The sequence below is a fragment of the Protopterus annectens genome, chromosome 13.part0 (genome assembly GCF_019279795.1).
Source record: "Protopterus annectens isolate FY-2018-M chromosome 13.part0, PAN1.0, whole genome shotgun sequence".
NCBI classification, from domain to species: Eukaryota; Metazoa; Chordata; order Ceratodontiformes; family Protopteridae; genus Protopterus; species Protopterus annectens.
In genome coordinates, this window is record NC_056747.1 from 1,145,032,169 (window position 1) to 1,145,053,206 (window position 21,038).

The window sequence follows — 21,038 nt, forward strand, 5'->3', positions numbered from 1 at the left end:
CTGCTTATTATATTAAGATGTTTGCTGGTTTTGATGGTTAATTTGGCTAGAATTAGCTCAGTATTTGCAGGGTCTGGGATGAAGGCATCAAGGAAGTCAAGTGATAGATGATCTTTGTATAAGATAGCTCCACCACCTTTTTTCTTGTTTATTCTATCTTTCCATAAGAAGGAAAGTACTCACCAGAAATTCACCAAAACACCAGAGACCTCTGAAACACAAACATGCTACACTTAACACAGTACCTACAGCATTCAATACACATAAAACCACAAGAACAAGTGTTTCACCAAACAAGCCTCTAAGAAAAAGCACATCTAAACCAAATGTTTTGGTCATAGGCAACTCAATATTGAGACACACAGATGTCCCACTCACCAGGCTGGACAAGGAGGAGGTTATGGTCAGCTGTCTGTCAGATGCCAGGATCCACCAGATCACACACGCTCTTAAGTCTTTCATAACAAGTACCGTTACAACTCCATCATAATTCATGTTGGTGTGAATGACTTGAGATTTACCTCATTGGACTATATGAAGAGAGATATGACTGAGCTCTCTGAACATGTGTCTCAGGTAGGTATGTCCCTAGCACTGGGCACCATATTACATTCATCTAAGATGATACCACAACATAAAAAATCATTGACGTCAACAATTGGCTTAGTTTCTGGTGTCATTATAAGGGGAGAGAGCACCTGTCAGCCTGGGATGACACAGTAGATAGACCATGCTGCTTTACCAGAGATGGTCTTCATTTGTCACCTCTAGGATTTTAGTTACTGGCTAAGGCTCTAGCCTCCCACATAGTGCCTTTTTTAGGCAATGTCACAACAACAAAATTGCCGATGTAAAAATAACTTCAAAAAGCAACCTCAAGGTTATGCCGCTAAACTCCAGGAGTCTAAACCTAAAACTTCAGTCACTGAAAGCAGTCCTCACCTTAGAAGATGTTGACATTTGTGCAATCACAGAGACTTGATTTAAGGCTGTGGAAAGCACCCTGGCCACACTGGGTTATAATGCTTTCCACACATTCAGACCACAAACTGAAAGTGCGAGAGCTAATGGCAATGGCGTATCAGTATTCATCAAGGATAAATACACCTCTAGACTGGTTAAACAAAACGATTCCCTTCAACTAATCCAGGTCCAATTGACTGTAGGTAAGACTCCTCTCCAAGTTGTCAGTTATAGGATCCCCTCCATGAACCGGGATACCTACACTCATACTTAGAAACAAATACCCTGGTTTTTAGGAGACTTCAACTACCCATCCATAGATCGGGTAAATTATACATGTACTAACACACTTGCCCAAAGGTTCTTGGACTTCATCAACTCCATTGCCCTGGACCAGTTGGTTGACACCCCCACAAGGGGCCCAAACATTCTATATCTGGTGCTCACTAAGATGGGTGATTGTTACACCACCCCCAGTGTGCGGCCCTCCCTAATGAGGTCTGAACATCCTAGCATAATCAGTCTCATTAGAAGTAACAATAACATCTGACCCCTCCATTAGCAGCAGCTAGACTAAAAAACTTCTCCAAAGCAAATTACAACCTAATACATGATAGCATTAATAGCTTCATAGTCCCTATGACACTATTCCCCACTCATGTATCATTGATAAACTTACTCAGCTGGAGATCAACCCATATATTGTTGGTCTATATCAAAAGCACGAATGTTCAAAACCGTGAATACAAGAACAGCGACATATAAAGGCCAAAGTACTACAAGAGCGAAAGACATAAACAGCAAAAATCAGAACGCCAAATGTATTTCCGTGGCCAGCAGGGTGATCGTGGGGAAGAGGAAATATATCCTTTTCCCCACTGTAGTGCGATCTCGGAGTTGGTATATTTAAGTAGGTGGGGTGTGCAGGGGGGCTTACCCCCTGCAAAAGTGTGTTTAATGAAGTTTGTTTAAGTAGGTTTTCCTTACCTGTATGGCGCTGTTGTTCTCGGAAATATGTTCGGCGTTTTGATTTTCACTGTTCACATCTTTCGCTGTTGTAGCACTTCGACGTTTATGTGTCGGTGTTCTTGTATTCTCGGGTGTGAACATTTGTGGTTTTGATATAGACCCATTGTCAGGTGTGTAGCAAACTGGCTTACCAGTAGAATGCAGACAGTCAAAAAAGATGACTCTACCTCCACAAGCAGACTCATAGCCAGTGGTGTTCCACAGGGATCTGTGCTGGGGCCCCCCTACAGATTTGGGCACACAGGTTGACAGCAACTTTTCCTTTGACCACCACATTTCCACAGTGCTAAGAAAAGCTTTCTAGGTTGGCCACTTAATAAGTAAGGGCATTGCATCCAGAACAAAAGAGGTTATAACCCCCTGTACTCCTCACTCATCAGGCCAATAATAGAGTACAATGCTACCTTTGGTATGTAGCTTACCAAGCACCTGCAGGACCTGGAAGGACCTCAAAGGTTTCTTACAAAGAAAATTCAGTGTCTTCAGCATATGTTATATGTTGATAAATTGAATTCACTGTCACTATACTCTGTGTCTTATAGACTACTCAGAGGTGACCTCTGCCCTGCATATAAAGTAATCTCAGATCCTGCTCTAATGGAAATGGTGCATATTCATAAATCAAGTGGTACAAGATGCACTCACTCTAGAGAACTCAGCCTAGTATGTGACATCAACAGGACTTCCTGGAGAGACAGATATGTCTCACAGAGGTTACCTCTCCTGTGGAACAAACTTCCAATTCAGGTAAAGCAGAGCCCCTCACAGACCCTATTTAAGTATAATTTGGATGACTGGATGGGAAACCGCAAATTCACCCAGGGAGTTTGAGAGTTTCACCTGTGTCCTTCTTGGACAGGGGCAGTAGTTGTTGACTTAGTTCTGCTCAATACCTTCACATTCTTGGGAATAGGGGTCGTACTTTTCTAAGCTTGTAGGTGCCCTAGGGCCATTATCCTAGTACCTTCCTATGATCCTATGATCCTATGGTATATAAGTATAGCACTATAAAAACAAAAAAGTGCAATACACCAACCAAGAAGAAGTAAAACCACCAAAACAGAGAACCATGATTAAAAAGCCAGCTTGGGTACATCACTAACCACACAGGGATAAAAAAAATATTTTAATGAAAGGTTTAATAAAAAATAGTTGAGCACTTTCATCCCTAGTAATATGGGACTTTATCAGAAGAAACAATACATTCAAATCTCAGCTATTTAAACAACCAAGGACAGAAAACACTTCTCTACTTAATGAGCAACTGTAATTTAACGGTACAAACATGCATTATTTTATTTTATTTTATTTATTTTATTTTATTTTAGTTTACATTTGTTTACCTACCGGGATGGTCCAAGAAATTTTGAGTGGAAGAAGTTCCAAATTACTTCCTATTTTAGGTAATGGGATGCCTAACAATCTCAAAGGAGCCATTAGCGGCAATTATGGAAAGAGGGAAGAGACATATTTTTCTAGGAATATCGTTTTAGGTACTCCCAGGGTAGTGGTATTATTATGAACTTAGGACTAACTAGAAAATACTGGGGGGTGATTCATAAATTGTAGATGCTGTGGGCTATGGGCCTTATTTCACTTTTAAGATGAGTAGCAACATTAAAGAAAGGATAGAGAGAGCATTGAAATGTTATTCCATACCCAGTGGTGACCCCCTAGGTACTAAAAAGTGTGAGGCTTGTCAGCAATGCAGTTTTATATTGGAGGGAGGTGTTATTGATTTACCCACCATCAACTTTCTTTTTCAGTTTAAGTAAAGTTACAACTGCAATACATCATAAATCCTTTATTTAGGATTTTCTGATGCCTGTTTTGCCTTTTTTATAGGCAAAACTGAATGCATTCAAAGTTTAAAATATTTAGCATGGAAACAGTTCATTTGCAATATATGTGACAAGCAGACATCAGGTATGGCATATAAGAATGGGTAAGGAGTGTTACAGCATTTATGTTAGGAATAAATAAAATTGAAATAAGGAGTGTGAACATCAGCTGCTAAGTAGGTAACAGTTAAAAACTAGAAGGGGAGGCAAGCATTGCATAACTGGTGAGTCAAGGATAGTGGGGGGTAAGAAAACTAGGGTAGATATTAACATAGAACCTGTTCATAAGAGATTTCTGAAAAGTATTTGAAGAAGATGCATAAAGTAGGCAGGTATTGTTTAGTGGTAAAGAACATAAGTTCTGTCTTTTAAGGATTTAAACATAGATTTGTGTCTTCTATACAAGTTTCTATAGCAGTAAATTAATTTTGAGAGGTGTTCGGAAGTATTGGTAGGGATTGGGGATGCACATATAAGGGCTGAGTTGTCAGCATATTGACCTATGCTAGTGAAGTGGGTGGCACTATGTAGATTGTTTATAAAAATGTTGAATTAAGGGCAACTAATATTGATCCTTGTGGAATTCCAAGAGTACCTAATAGGAAGGAAGAGAGATTTTGTTTCCATTTGATGGTTTACTGCCTGTCAGTCAGACAGCTGTGGAACCATGAGAGACAGGATTGGGCGAGGCTGAGGGAAGACAGTTCAGTAAGGAGATATTGATAGTGTACAGTATCAAATGCTTTTGGTAGCAAAAATGTCATGTTGTCATTACTTCTGTGTTGTTTTGTTATACTGGTGAAGTTGAGGAGAGCAGTGGTAGTATTATGGTGAGGTTTAAAACCATGCTTGGCTTATGAGAGAAGGTTTTTAGAGTCAATGAACCTTATAAGAAGTAAGTGGATGCATTTTTCTAGTATTTTTGACAGACGGGGTAGGATGGCAGTAGGTTTCTAGATGGAAAACTCTGTTGATTCCACTCTGTTGCAGAATTGTATAATATAAGAATTTTTCAAATAAATGGGTATATCACTTGGATATGGTTTATCATGATGGACACAAGGAAAGGCATGATGTCAGCAGCTATTTTTAGGTATTATGTTTGAAGCTGGTCTGCAGCCAAACAAGCTGCTTTTAGTTTCAGTAGAAGTTTTCTTATAGTAGAGGTGGAGACCAGGAGGAAGGAGACTGAATATGACAAATTAAGGCAGGGTGGGGGGAGACAAGAAGTGTGTTGTTATTTTTATTAATTTTATTAATCATATAGTACTGTCTGTATAAAGTAGGTGTTGAATTGGGATAGTATTGAGTCAGTGATGTCAGAAGTAAAAGGAGATGGTGTGGTAGTTTGTCCTTCATGTATTTTTGTTTAGTGATGACTTGGATTGGGACTAGGGCAATAAGATTTTTTATATCTGAGCTTACAAAATCAATCAGGATTTTTAGGCTGTTAGGTCTGCTTACAGTTCTCATGATCTGAAATGCAGTCCCTTTTACATATAAACATACCGATAGAGATTTTCCATTCTTCAGAAACATATCCTTTGGCTATGTTTAAGCTGAACAATTTTAGGAGAGGTACAGAGAAAACATGTTTAGTGCTTTTGATTGTACAACCAGGTATATTGCTGGGGTCCATAAAGGTGACATTTTTATCTTTAGAGAGTACAGTTAAGACATGTTCCGTAATAATTATGAGGGAGGAGAATGACTCAGGGATTAGTTGAACTTCCTATGTGAAGTTGGTGTTAAATTTATCTCCAAGTGTATTAGTAATATCTTTAGATCAGAATCAGTTTAGAACATTGTTGTGTGTTATTTTAATCATCTGATGTAGTTGAAGGATTTAGTAGTCTTGGCTTTGGATTCTAATGTTTAATTTGTGCTCTGCTTTGATCTTCCTTATGAATCACTAAAACATTCATATTTTTGCACATTTTTTTTTGAGAGAGTTTTTAATGTAGTACATTTTGATTCATTACATGGCTTAATTAGATTTTATTCTTTAATTACAGAAACTTTTAAGGCTAGCATTCTACAAAGCTAGCTTATTTTTGTGGTACCCAATATATTTCTTTCTGGTCGGGACTGATTGTTTGTTAGATGGGAGTAAACTTCGTATGTGTAAGAGTCATGGGGGCTGATAATCTCGCAGCTGAATTTTGAGACCTCATAATATAGTTTCAATAGATTTGTCATTTTAAGGTTTATGAATTCAAATGTGCTGATTAGGGTGGGTTTAGATCCCCTAAAGAGAAGATTACCTTTTTGTGATCACATTAAACCAAACATGTGGATACTATAAAGGCAATTGAGGTAGATATGATATAAGGATGAGGTAACTAAGTTTTTAACTCTTTGTGGTTTAGTTAATTATTTGCACAAGATGGTTAATATTCACTAAAATTAAGGCGTCTTTGTGTGCCCCCAGTCATTGTGGTGTAGGTGCTCCACTTAATCAATGGATAACTGAATTCACCCATGAATACAGAATTTGTATTACTGGGTAGTTCAATAAACATATTTAAAAATCTTTCTTGGTCCCTTGTGGATATGGAAGATGATCTAAAACATGCTTTGAAATGATAACTTGTCTTGTTTAGGGTAATTTGGAATTGAATAAGTATAGTTTGTGGTTTGCAAGGAATTTGTGTAGTGGTAATTGAGTCTCCAACAAAGAATAATACACCCCTACATTTGTCAGTAGGTCTAAAGTCATCATATGTGCTGCAACCTGGTAAATAAGGAAGTGCCATCTTTACATTGAAATTAAGTTGCACAGATATTGATGCGTTCAAGTTGCAGGAGATGCATAGGATCTAGCAATTTATTGCTGACTTATGACACTGAAGAGAGTGATCTTGACATGGTCCAGACTGGAATTTACTGCAAGTGTTTTTTTTTATGTTGGAAGGTCCATAAGGTGAACTTTCACTAAAAAACTAGTACTATTGGGGGGCTGTTTTTGCTTTGGCCAGCATGTGGAATCTGTGGAACAAAAGGTGCAGGCTATTCTTGGCAGAACTCATTGTTCTATCAATCATCTTGACCCAGACAAACATATTGTGGATCCCCACAGAATGAGACCAGCTTTACTCTCAAGGTAAACATCTTGGCATTCATATCTGGTGTGCATAATACTGTGGTTACATTCAGAGACCCAATTATAGCCCTCTACATTGTGGTTTTGGTGATGGTCACAGCACCCTTTCCTGTATATTCAGTTAGACAGTTATATAACACTCTCTGTCTCTCCTCATTAGTTCTATTTATATATACATCTGTAGGTTTAGCTATTATAATATGAAATAATCTAACAAGGCAGCTGACAGAGGTGGATAAGAGTTAAATTGTTTATAGAAAACTTCAAAGGTGGAGTTAGGCTGGAACTACCAGTAGGAAATCAACAGTGTGTCTGGGTGGAATCTGTTGAGAAATACCAAAAGATTCTTAAAAATGGCAGGCTGCTACTGACCTGCAGTGAAGACACTGCGAGGTATATTTTTTAAATAGACTCAGGAAAAGGTCCTCACAAAGTGGCTATGGGACACAGGCTGACAATAGTGTTAAGAGGAGGTGCAGAATACCCGGAAAGGAGGAGGCCAACAGTGGAAGAAAAGGGTAATGGGTGTAGAAATTAAGCTGGAAGTAAAGTCCTCAATAACAGAAAGTAATCTGGGTTGACAGAATAAGGCTGAAGTACATGCGAGTTCCAGAACCATTACAGGCAGGAAACCACTGGGAATTCTGTGCACATGTGCAAAGTATTGTGATGTCGTAAAATCATTTTATTAGTTGAATTTGACTTGAACAAAAAGACAACCTTTGTTATAAACATTTGCAGTAGAAGACATTTCATAAAATGAGAAGCTGACACTGGTTTATGTCTGAAGCATGCCATATAATCTGGAAATAGGTTTTGAATGCATTTGTTATTCAAGTTATTGACACTCAATATACCACACTCTACATAACACGTAGAAAGCTGTTTGCTCACTAACTATTTTGTCTGGTATTGTGAAGTGTAACGTTTTGTATGACTTTAAGTAATATTGTTATTTTTAAAGCTGAACTTGTACTCAGTTGTGTATAACTTGTTCAGGGACTAGTAAGGTATGATGCCACATTTGTATCCTTGCTTGTGTGTGTTTCAATGCATGCCTTTTTCATCCAAGTTAAAATCAATGTTTTTTGTTTGATGATGTGAGTGGTGGCAAATATAGCTGCTGACAATCAGAACAACACTCATACCCACACAAAACTGCTGCTCACTACATATCCCACTACCACACAAATGAATTAGCAAGCAAACAACTTTCTAACTGCTATACAGTTTACCCACTGCTACAACCAGTTCAACAAGAAACATTTCCAAACAAGTGCATTAAGTGTGGTGGTGGGGAATGGACCTTGCACACCACAATCTACAGTTGTATAACCATGACCAAAGAAAATATATCAATTCCCTGTTATAGTTAAATTATCATGAGTCAGCTATAACAACAACAAAATGTACATTCAGTAGATTGCGCTACCTCCTACACATCAACAAACTGTGAATCCATCCATCCATCCATCTATCCATCCATCCATCCATCCATCCATCCATCCATCCATCCACTCATCATCTACAACCCCTTTTTGATAATATAAACTCCTGTTTTACATATATATATATATATATATATATATATATATATGTGTGTGTGTGTGTGTGTGTGTGTGTGTGTGTGTATACAGAGAGGGGAGAGAGATAAATACTTAGATATAAAAAAGTACCATAACCCATATACTACCTTTATCTATCTATATTATACATGTGTGTGAGTCTGTCAAAAGTGATACAGCTATCATAATGTAGACATTCAAAACAGTGACAAAAAATATCTAAAACACAAAATATCAACAAGATCATTGTTATAATCAAAAAAGTGATATGGCATTTCCCTGCTAAACTGTGTCTCCTAGAAGCTGGAATATACAAGTAATACAGGGTTGGGTGGGTTACCCTCCCTCCAAAAAAATTGGTTTTGGATTTGCATGCTGTCTTCAAGCATGCTCAGTTTTGGTCAATGTGCTAAGTTTTAGATGTCTTGTGTTCAGTGATTACATCTCTCTCTCTCTCTCTCTATATATATATATATATATATGTATAAAGAGAGAAAGATATATACATTTCTAATAAGTGTTATTGTTAGCATGAGGTTGTAGTTAACATAAGACATTGCTGATCAATGTCTTCTTTGATTTCAGTGTATAAGTGCATTTTCTTCATTGATTCATTCATCTTCTAATACTCACTTGTGTTCAGAGCCACAGGGAGCTGAAGCCTGCCCATGCAATCAGCATGAAAGTATAGACAGTATTAGCATTTATAACATTGTAACATTCTGTGAAATGTGAAATGTGCAACAATTAACAAACAATTTTGATACCACAATAGAAGATTAAGACTTAAATTAGAATTAGAAGATGAAGAGAGTAACGGGACAGTAAGGAACAAAGGTCATTCCTTCATGTAAGTTTTATCAGCAAGAAACAACGCTAAAGAAAGGGGTAAAAGCTATACATGTGAAGCAGAAAGAGTAGATCATATTAATGTGCTTTTAAATGCCAATAGCTTGTCAATGTGCATCTCCTACACCTAAGCAAGGTACCCTTGAGATGTTCTTCTAATTAACACAGAGTATATTACACGTTTAGCTCCTACAGCCTAAGTTTGCATTATGCAGTCAAGCAGGACACATTTTACTTTTTCATCTGACAAGATGCTCATGCAAACACACACACACACACACACACACACACACACACACACACACACACACACACACACACACACACACACGCGCCACCTATGCAAATCATCATCAGAAATGTGGGACTGTTTTACTATGTTACTGCTCTTTTCAGACTTCTGTTGCATCCTGGGAAAGATGTGACAATCAAAATTGTACAGTTCTCTTACCTGGCAATGTGGGCACTGGTGAGAAACCATTCTTGCTCAGTTTGTCTCCTCCTCCATTGATGTTGCTAACAAACACAGGCGACTCCTCTCCACTAGACTGACTGCTGTGATACAGTCCTGGATTTCTTCCGTTCACTGTCTTACTGCACTCCAGAAATATAGGTGAGTTATCCCCAGCAGAGACAGACTCATTAGTTGTCTTGGTACTATCAGTAAACACAGTATTGCTGCCTTCTCTGCCCTGACAGCTGTAGCCTAGCTCCGTTTTTCTCACATTTGTTGCTTTGGTGCAGTTGGTATTTCCCACAGGAGCTATTAAGCTCTTCCTCTTATAAATTGCTTCTAGATCTGTAAAGGAAAAAGATAAAGTGCAACAGTTATACAGACCGATCATTATTCATTATTACTTTAGAGTTGTTTGTATTTATTTCAGCTTTAAAGGTGATATACCTCACAATCTAACCTAACAACAGTGTTGTGAATACTGACAGATGTTTGGAAGTAAGTACATCTGAAGCAGCATAGTACTTTTGTTCAGTCAAATGCAGAGCTGGGGAACGCAGGCAAAAATTATCTTTTTTTTTCTCTTGACAGCACAAAGAAGTTGTTGGTGTTTATAACCACAGATGTGGCATATCTCCACCCAGTGACAAACCCACTGAGCCCAGGCAGGTGCAAAGTAGTTAAAAAGAAAGAAAATATTCCATTCTTCCTTTAAACTGACTCCTACTGTTCAGGGCTGTCCTTATAATCAAGGTTGCTTTGCAGCAAGTGGTAACATTGTTTCATGTTTAGCAAGATGGGAGCTGCAACTTTAGCAAGATGGCAACTGCAACTAGCAGGTGCATGAGATAGAGAAGCTGTTTTCTTCTGTCAGCATTATAATGTAAGTGGTTAAGCTTCAAAAGATATCTTCCAAATTGTTCCAGTATAAATAATACATATCAATAAAGTTTGAATATATATATATATATATATATATATATATATATATATATATATATATATATATATATTTCCCTCACGGGGAAAATTCAAGGTCTTCAGCATCTGTCCTATGTGGATCATCTGAAATCATTGTCACTATTCTGTTTCATACAATCTACTCGGGGTGATCTCTGCTTGCATATAAGACAATCTCTGACCCTGCTTTTGTGGAAATGCTGCATAAATGGTACAGAGGTTACTCACTCTAAAGACCTTAACCTTGTATGTGACATTAATAGAGCTTCCTGGAGGGACAGATTTGTCTCCTAGAGGTTACCGCACCTTTGGAACAGACTCCCACTTAATGTCAAACAGGGAACCTCATTGGCCCTCTTGAAATGCAATCTGGACGATTGGATGGGTAACTGTAAATTCACCCCAGAGGTTCCACCTGTGTCCCTCTTGGGCAGAGGCAAAAGGTGCGTATCATGGAAATAAGGGTAGAACTTGGTTAGGCTTGTAAGGGCCCTAGGGCCATTAGCCTATGTTGTAAGCCTGAGTTCAGTGAGTGGTGAGTAATCCATGTATGAAAAGAAAACAGGAGTATGGTGCCTGATCCTATCACCATCCCAGAGCTGGGTTACTTGATCTGAGTAAATCTAACATGATATGATCCTTTTCTTCAGATAGTTCTTCCTATTCATAGGCTTCTGTGCTCTCTTCACACTTTGTAGACTGTGCCCACCACATTTTATCAGATGTATAATTCCCTAATCCTGTCCTTGAGATGCTCTGCCTAATGAAGAACCCCTAAAATATGCCCCCGGCACAGTCTTTTTGTTTCCTGTCCATCCATCTGTCCCACATATATAATCCCACAGCAGTACCTCCTGCACTCTTGTGCTTGTAAATTATACTGACAGCCAGAAAGATAAGATGGATGAGTAGCAGGCATTGATGCAGGGAGGGGTAGAAACTGATGGTATCACAGGAACACATGCAAGTGACAAATGATATACAAAATGAAGATGATGGATATAGGTTACTTGGGAATGACAATGAGGGGAGAAACACAAAGGTGGAGAAGTAGCTACAGAGAAGATAACATTAAACGTGTGGTCAGAGATGTGGAAGAAGAGGAACATTATTCTACAAAGAGGTAAAAGACTGTGATGAGTAAGGACATAGTAGAAACCCCTAGAAGTTAAGGAAGAAGAAGACGTGAATACTGGTGAAATGACTCAGCTTATTGGCCACCACATACATTAATGGGAGAGGCAAAGAGACTGGAGGCAAGAAGAAAGACATAAGGTTGGAGGAAAATGGTTAGTCTTGTGGGAGCAGAATTTGTCGGACTCAGTCTATCAGATTGTGAATTTCTGTGAATTTTATTTTATAAACACAGCAGGAGTTTGTTCAGATCATGGACCAAGAGGGGGTTCAGCTAACTGATGTAGCAGTGTACAGGAAAGAATGGCATTCTGGTTTGGTTCCTAGCCTGGGTGGAAGGGTCAGGTGTGTCTAGGTAATGGTATCTCCCTTTTTAATTTCTCCAAATCGTTTGGGTTTCTAATACCATGGTGGGAATGGACTCCATTCCTAAGTCACTGTATGATTAAAGTTCATGAAATTAGTATTGTTCCAATCTTTGATGTCAACCAAAAGTGCTTTTCACAGCATCTACAATGTGCCCAGTAATGACTCCTCCTGCAATTCATACAAGTTTACATGGATTGGTAACATATATAAATATGATTGTAGATTCTTTTTTATAAGACCCATTGCTCCTACTACTATTAGAACTGTCTAGGTATCTTTCTTCCACATTACTCTCATTTCTGCCTGATATTTTATGACTTTGTGTCTCTCTGTAAGCAACACGCTTTAGTCACTGGGTGTGGCGATGTCAATGATCAATAGCACTTTTGTCTTCTTTTCATGGACCACTATATCTGTTTTTCTAGCATCTATCTTTTCAACTGTTGGTAATGGGTGATCCCATGTGATATTGTTTGTCTTTCGGCTTTTCCCGGTTAGGGGTTGCTACAGCGGAACTCCATTCCGCTAATGATTGGCAGTAGATTTTTACCTGCTGGCTTGCCGGGCCTAACGCACAACCTTCAACGAAGGAATGCCCATTCACACATATCGACACACAGAAGACGCTCTAACTGAGAATCGAATGGGCAACGTCTAACTGTGAGGCGACAACGTGTGATATAAACTTCATAATTTTCTAGGATGTTTTGTGGCTCATGTTTCCAGTGTTTTTCAGCAACCTCAGTACCATAATGTTTGCATAATCCCCAGTGCAACAGTCTTGCCACATTATTATGCCTTTCAGTATACAGTCCTTCTGCCATTAGTATATCACAACCAGCAACAAGGTGTTCGACTGTTTCCAATTTGGTTTTACAAAACCTACATTTGTCTGTTTCTCCCACATGTTAAATAGACTTTGCAAACCAGCATGTACGTAGCAAACTCTCTTTAGCCGCCAATATTAACTTTTGGTTTGAATTCGCTTCTCCTTAACCATGCCTGCATTTGTTCCTGATCAACATGAGTGTTAAGTGTGTTAAACAATAAATAAATGTTAAAATCAATTCTGCTATAAAAATGCAAAAGATAAAGCATAGAATAAAAAGTTTGCTTGAATATATGTATAGAGTTTAGCAATGTAAAATGGGCATCCATACTATATGTATAACAGACAGACTTCTTCACAGCATCAGCAGAAAAAGGCCTAAAAAGTAATTCTGGAAAACAAGTATTAGATGCTTTTCTCATGTTTGCAGAATAGTTTGCACATATCTATTAAAATAAATACGTTTTTATAAACTCAGCAATACATGATTTTTTTACAAAGCTGTTTCCTCAGAAAACTTGTTCTTCCACAGTATCGGTTCCTCAAAAATATGTTTTTTCAATATCAGCAGCAGAACAGTTTGATGTATTCTCAAAGATTTTTCCTTTCAGACTTCTGTTAATGAACAATGTTTTTATAGAATCAGCAGAAAGACAATTCTGATTGCATGCATTTTCATATCAGCAGAAATGGTTTCACAGAAGGACAATATTGCTTTTATAATAAAACATTTCCTTAAACAAGTTTGGAAAGTAAAGTATCAGCAGAAAAAAGAAAAAAACAGGATCTTATCTGCATGAGAATAACATAACTGTATACTAAGCTTTGTTACAGGTATTTGGTAGGAACACACTTGTTCCAAGGTGTTGTATTGGAGAAGCAGTTATAATCTTCCTTTACCTATCAAAAGTAAAGTCTTGGTACAATTATACTACAAACTAACAGAAGAGTCCATGTCATTTGTTACAAGAATAAGCTATTTGTAACTGTGCTTACAGTAAAATAGTATTGTGCTGCAAAATATATTTTCCTATTAATGCAGGTTGCAAGGCTCTGTGAAGACTCATTTAAGGACCTGGATATATGGGTAGATTCAGCTATGAGTTTTTCTAATCATATTAACCAATTGGCTAATGATAGTCATGGAATTATAGGTTGTATAAAAAGATTTATAAAGTCTAGGAAATCAAACATAATGAAGTCATTGTTTGTTAGTTACATTAGACCCAAACTTGAGTATGGAATAACAATATGGAAATCCTATAGGAAAACAAGCATGAATAAACTGGAAAGAGTACATCGGAAATATACTAAGGGCATCCATGGATGTGAAAATCTAAGTTATTATGAAAGACTAAAATATCTGAACTTGTACAGTGTCTCTTACAGATATTTAAGAGGAGATCTTCATAGACAAAGATGGCCGCCATTCTGTAGACACTGTATATTTACAGCTCTTCAGATACTCGGAATAAAAATCAACCCTAAGGTTATACTACAAGATTTTTTGTAATAATCGTTGGATACAACTATTCTACTACAACTAAACATTGCCTGAAAGGTAATAGAACAGAAGGAAACTAATTAAATTCACAGGATTAGATCTGATTGTCTGCCTGACTCTGAACAGAGTATTAAACAAAGGAACTGTCTGACTTCTGTTTCACGATGTCAAAAGAGGAAAAAAATATGGAAACAACAACAACTAAAACCAAATTATCAGCACTTCAGTCACCAGAAAAAGATTCAACAATCAAAAGGCAGAAAACTACAAAACAACAGGAACTTTTAAAAGCTGGAATGACAAATAAACCGGATCAACTGGCTAACATGGAAGACATTAAAACTGCTTTGTTGCCCATACAAGAAGCTTTAAAATAACTTTCAAACCAGGTACTTTCTTTTGGTGCCACATGCAGTCAAATTCTGGAAAGGATGGATAAATCAGAAGCTAGGATATCCGAAAATGAGGACAGAATACCATTGCTTACAAAAAAAACAGATATTCATGGCCTGGATATTCAATCTATGCAAAATAAGATTTTGGACTTGGAGGCAAGATCCAGAAGGAACAACATAATTATTAGAGGAATTCCTGAAACTATCCAATATAATGATTTAGTTTCTACCATCATACAAATACTTGAAATATTGTTCAATGACTCTGATATTGCTAAGCAAATTGTTATAGAAAGAGCCCATAGAGCTCTCAGAGAAACACAAGCCTCAAATATTCCTAGACCGGTTTACGTCAAAATTCTCAACTACCAGGATGTAAATAAAATAATTCTAACTGTCAAAAAGAATGGAGGTTATGTTATGTGGCAAAATAATAGAGTTTCTATGGGACAGGATTTACCATTGCAAATAAGACAAGCCAGACAAGGATTAGCTCCATACTGCAAATTCCTTATTGAAAAGAACATTAAATTTCAGATGAAATACCCTAACACATTAATTTTTACAGTTGATGGATCCAAATATTCCATCTCTACAAAAAAAGAAGCAAAACTTACCTTTTTGAAGATTTTCAAATCCCTCCCAACTTCGGAAGCTTAACTCGACCGTCCAGTCTGTTTACAGCAACATGGATACTGGGATTCCATGCCTACTATACCTCGAGGCTCCAAAATCCTTTGTTTGTTCTTTCTTCTTCACCAGGCCCCTTGGTCAATAATTAACTAGTTTTTTTTTTTTGCAGGTCCAGCTTGTTTACGAAGATTCCACGAACTTTTACAGCTTCTACGAACTGTGTTCCTTCGTGAGGCAACAGGAAGTCCTTTAGATGCTGCTGAGGGTCTGCTTTCGAGGTGGCACATCCGGAAGTCCATCCACGTAATGGTTCCCCCAAACTCGAAGACAAGATTTCATGACCAGGAAGTAGATAGAGCTCTGTGGAAGGAGGGGAACCTACTGGGATAGTAAAACGAGGCTCCGTGGACTTTTAATGTATGTTTCAACTTCTATTTCTGTAAAGGGGAATGTGAATTCATTCAGGTAGGATTTAAACTGAAATATTAATGTAGTGGTTAAAATGCGTTATTTAACTGATATGGGAGAAGTAGGATAAGTTTATCATAGTTATTCTATTTTCTTAGGTAGTTTGCCTGAATGTGGATGTGCTAATAATATTGTACTGTACTGCAATATTTATTCTCCTGTTTTTAGGAAGTGTTTTAATACTGTAAATGTTTAGACACAAAGGGGTTTTAATGTTGGGATAGTTAGTAGATTAAAAGCATATAATATATCCTGACATTGCTAGGAAAATGAAGGTTATTTTTCTGATGTGGTTCTGAATGTTTTGGGAACTGTGCTATTTAGATATCATTTTACATATTTAAATATAGTATCCACTAAGCATAGTTAATGCTACATGTATTCACCAATGATGCTGTCATCACAATGTTAAATAAGTTAGATTAGATAAACAATGTCAGATTTAATGCTTTAAATATACTTAAAACATATAGTGAATTATCTTGAAACCAATAACATTATTGTTTAATAGGAGTACTGTCACATATCTGTTTAGGTTAGATTTGAATAAGATAGTTAGGTATTCTAGGGTAATATAACCAATTTATAGAACTAATAATATATGTTAACTATTAGAGAGGTAGAATAGTAATTTTGAATGTAAGGAATATCATTTGTGTTAACTAAATAATGTGTTCAAGAGCTGTAGATAGTTACCAGTGTTTAGTAGGGAATGTTTTGGTTAGGTTTTGTAGAGTTAGATGTAGTTATTATAGTTTTTTTGCATGTTGTTAGTGTGTTATTTTGTAAGATAAAGAACAGATATTTAGTAATGATGTGTACCAATAAAAGTTTATACAGTGTAAAAAACCCATGTATGTCCTGGTCCAGGGGAATAGTAGATAGGCACTGGTTAGGGATGGGACGCCAAGATTGCTTCCAGACATTATATACTGTGCTAATAGATTTGAATCTAGTATCATCTTTCAATTTTAAAATATACTTAAAAGTTTTAAAAATCTTAGTATGTGGATAATAGACTCATGGAATGTTAAAGGGTTCCAGAACTTGAAAAAAAGGAAATTATTTTTTCATTTATTCCTCCAGTCAAAGGCATGTTTTATTTTATTACAAGAAACCCATTTGACTAACGATCAATGGACTGCCCTTAAAAATAAGAAATGGATCAGAGAGGTGGTAGCTTCGGAAGGGACAACTAATAGTGCAGGGGTGGCGATTATTATTAAAAGTCAGTACCAAGAGAAAATCCTAGATTTTAAAATGGACAAAGAGGGAAGATGGTGTTATGTGATTCTTGTATCCAAACTTTATGATAAACCGGTGATACTTTTTAATGTATATGCCCCATGTACCAATCAACAACTTTTTATAACATCACTTTATTTTATCCTGAATCAATATAATAATTACTATATAATAATAGGAGGTGATTGGAACACATACCAAGACCCCAAATTAGATAAATCAAGCTCCCATAGGTCCTTTAATAACCAAGCAATGATAGCACTACAGGAATTTAAAACAGATTTTAAATTATATGATCCATTTAAATATAATAAGAATCAAATGAATGCAAATAACTTTACATTTTATTCAAGTTGTCATAAAATGTGGTCCAGGATTGACTTTTTTCTAATTTCAGATGCACTAATGTTTTTTGATCCCTATATATACATACAAGCTCGACATTTGTCGGATCATTCTAGGATCACATTAACTTTTAATAAGGACACTAGTCATAAGATACGTTTTAGAGGTTATAATTGGACATTAAATCCATATCTATTGAATAAAGAAGATGTAATAAAAGAAGTTCAAGAGTCCTTTAACCAATTACTAACTAATCTTTCGGAACACCGTCATCCGTCTGACATAGAATGGGCAACTACCAAAGCACAAATTAGAGGAATGTTTCTCCAAAAGGCTACTTATTACAAGAAATTACAAATGAGAGACATACAAGAATTGGAAACTAAAATTAAATTACTGGATCAGGATCTAATTGGGAATTATAGTAAACAAACTGAAACGGAGTTATTAAAATGTCAGAAGGACCTTTTTTTACTACAAAATTATCATTTTATGAACAGAAAATGCTGGTAAAATACGCCAGTCATATGCAGACCCCTTCAAAAGCATTAGCACGTATCATTAATCAATCGAAAACACCTTCTCAAATCTCTGAAATACACTTTAATAATAAAACATATACCAATACTGAAGACATCATGAAGGCATTTGAACTAATATTTTCTCAAGTATATGGTGAACAGCAGGAATTAAACATAAATAAGAGTAATAATGATTTTCTGCAGAAAATTATCTTTCCGAAGATCGGTGATGAGCTTCATATGAACTTAGTTAAACCACTTTCTTCAGAGGAGATAACTGATGCAATTAAGAAGTTGAAGCCATATAAAGCTCCGGGACCGGATGGTTTGACCATGGAATTTTATAAGACTTTTAGTGATATACTGGGGAAAATACTTCCACAGGTATTTAACTATATAACTAACAATAAAATTAATGACCCGCACTTTAATGCTTTGAAAACTATTCTTATACCGAAAGAGAATGCTGATTTACAAAACCCGGATAACTATAGACCTATTTCACTTTTGAATATAGACATGAAAATTATGACATCGATCTTGGCTAATAGGTTGAAGAAGGTAATTAACCTGATAATATCAGAAGAACAAGCCAGTTTTATAAATGGCAGACAAACTACAGATAATACGTTATCACTTCATACACTGATTTCTTATGCCACTCACAGGAACTTTAATGCTTATGCACTCATAATTGACGTGCAGAAAGCTTTTGATAGAGTGAACTTAGAATGTTTGTTTGATATTTTAACATGTTTTAATATACCTCAAGAATTCATTTTAACTTTAAAAAAACTATATAATAATCCCTATACAAATCTAGTTATTAATAGGAATCTCTCAAAAAGAATTCAAATTAAGAATGGTACCCGCCAAGGATGTCCATTATCTCCTATATTATTCAATCTATATTTAGAACCATTATTTCTACATATCAAATAAAATATTTACCATAATGCTCCAATAATTTATGGTACAAAAATTTCCATGGCTGCTTTTGCGGACAATCTAAATATTTACTGCACGACACCTGTTTCAGATATTAAGAAAATATTAAAAGCTGTGGAAGACTTTGCAAAAATATCTAATTACAAAATAAATAAAAAAAAACCAAGGTATTCCTGTTAAAGACGCTTACACCCTTCTCGCTTTTACCATTGGTAGGTCAGGTAAAATCCGAAGAAAAAATAAAATATTTAGGGGTTGTTTTTTCAACAGATAATAGAGACTTTTACGTAAATAATGTTAAGTTAATTTGGGAGCAGATAGTCTCTGATTTAAAAAAATGGAATAATCTGAAATTACCAATAATGGCAAAGACCTCAATTATTAAAATGAACATACTTCCCAGAATATTATATATCTTTAGAGCTACTCAAGTTCAAATTTCTAGGAAATTCTTCAAACAACTTCATACGGAATTAGCTAGATTTGTATGGGAACCTAGAAAAGTTAGGATATCTTATGATAAACTGATGACTCCAAAAAACAGGGGTGGGTTAGAACTACCAAATTTTGAAACATATTATTTAATAATAAATGCTAATAGAATTCTAAGAGTAGTTAACTTTGATAGGTTCAATTCTAAATGGGCACCTAAGTGGTTGATTCTGAATCATAAACATGTTGCTGGACTGGGCATTAATTGTAAGGCATTACTTTTTTTAAATAAAGATACCCTTAAAATGTACGCTTTGATGGAACATATCAGAATATATATAATATCAGTACAAAGTCTGTTTAACTCACTAAATTTCTTACAATATATGATGATTTTTCAACCATTTCATAAGAACCCGAATTTGAAAATTGGTAATCAGTTGATAGACCTTAAGAAATTCCCACTTATAAGTGACTTAACCATACTTGATTTATACCCCTTTCTCGGTGTCTCAATACATGATATGCTAAGAGAGATGAATCTCCCTAACTCGTATTTAATTATAATGAGACAGTTAAAGGACTTATCAATAAGCTATTTTAGTAAAGGAATTTCAAAATTAAAGAAGAAGATTTAAACATTTGCCTAAACTTATGGCAAACTCTAACACAGGAATGTAAATATATAACAGCCTCATATAGTTTGATGAAAGATGTGAAATACAATAACCAAATACTTTTATCCAAATACTGGAAGGAGAAACTGTTAACGATTGAAGATAGTAAAATAGTGAGAGCAATTAACTTAACCTTAAAATCAGTGTCCCTTCAAAAGTTATTATTTACTCAGTTGATGATATTTAATAATGCTTATTATACGCGTCTCACTTTACATAAATTTAACTCAAAAAATTCACCTAAATGCCCATATTGTATAGATCAAACGGCTGACCTTTTACACATGTTCTGGAGTTGTAAATGTATTTTTAAACTCTGGAATTCTTTGAAATTCCAACTACAAAAAATGGGATATCAACAGTCTACACTTTCTTGGGAGTTTATGATTCTGCATATTCCGCCAATTGATTTGGATAGATCCCAAAGGATCATACTCATAAATATTTTTTTGTTAATGAAGCTGTATATAGCTACAAATTGGTTGAATCTATCCCAGACTTGTAGAAGATTCTATAGGAATGAGAAGTGTACTAATTGGTTCTCTGACAGAGTAGCTGATGCATGGAACAAACTACCAAATTACATTAAAGCAAGTACTAGTTTAGATATTTTTTAAGAACAGCCTGGACATTTATTATGGGAACAAGTGTTTTGGCATATTGGCAAGCTAAAAGGACTTTAATGCCCGTGCTTGAAACATTTGTATGTATGTATGTATGTATGTATGTGATTAAACAAACTATAAACACAGTTATGCAAAACTCTATGTTAAC

The 21,038-nt window shown here is 36.0% G+C and overlaps 1 protein-coding gene across 1 annotated transcript in view; it reads right to left on the minus strand.

Moving 5' to 3' along the window:
• LOC122788162 (myosin light chain kinase, smooth muscle-like) overlaps window positions 1-21,038 on the minus strand; it is a 943,334-nt gene that overhangs the window by 548,816 nt on the left and 373,480 nt on the right. The window contains exon 4 of the mRNA XM_044055140.1: window positions 9,802-10,149. Coding sequence (XP_043911075.1) covers window positions 9,802-10,149 — 348 coding nt within the window. The remainder of the gene's footprint in view (window positions 1-9,801; window positions 10,150-21,038) is intronic.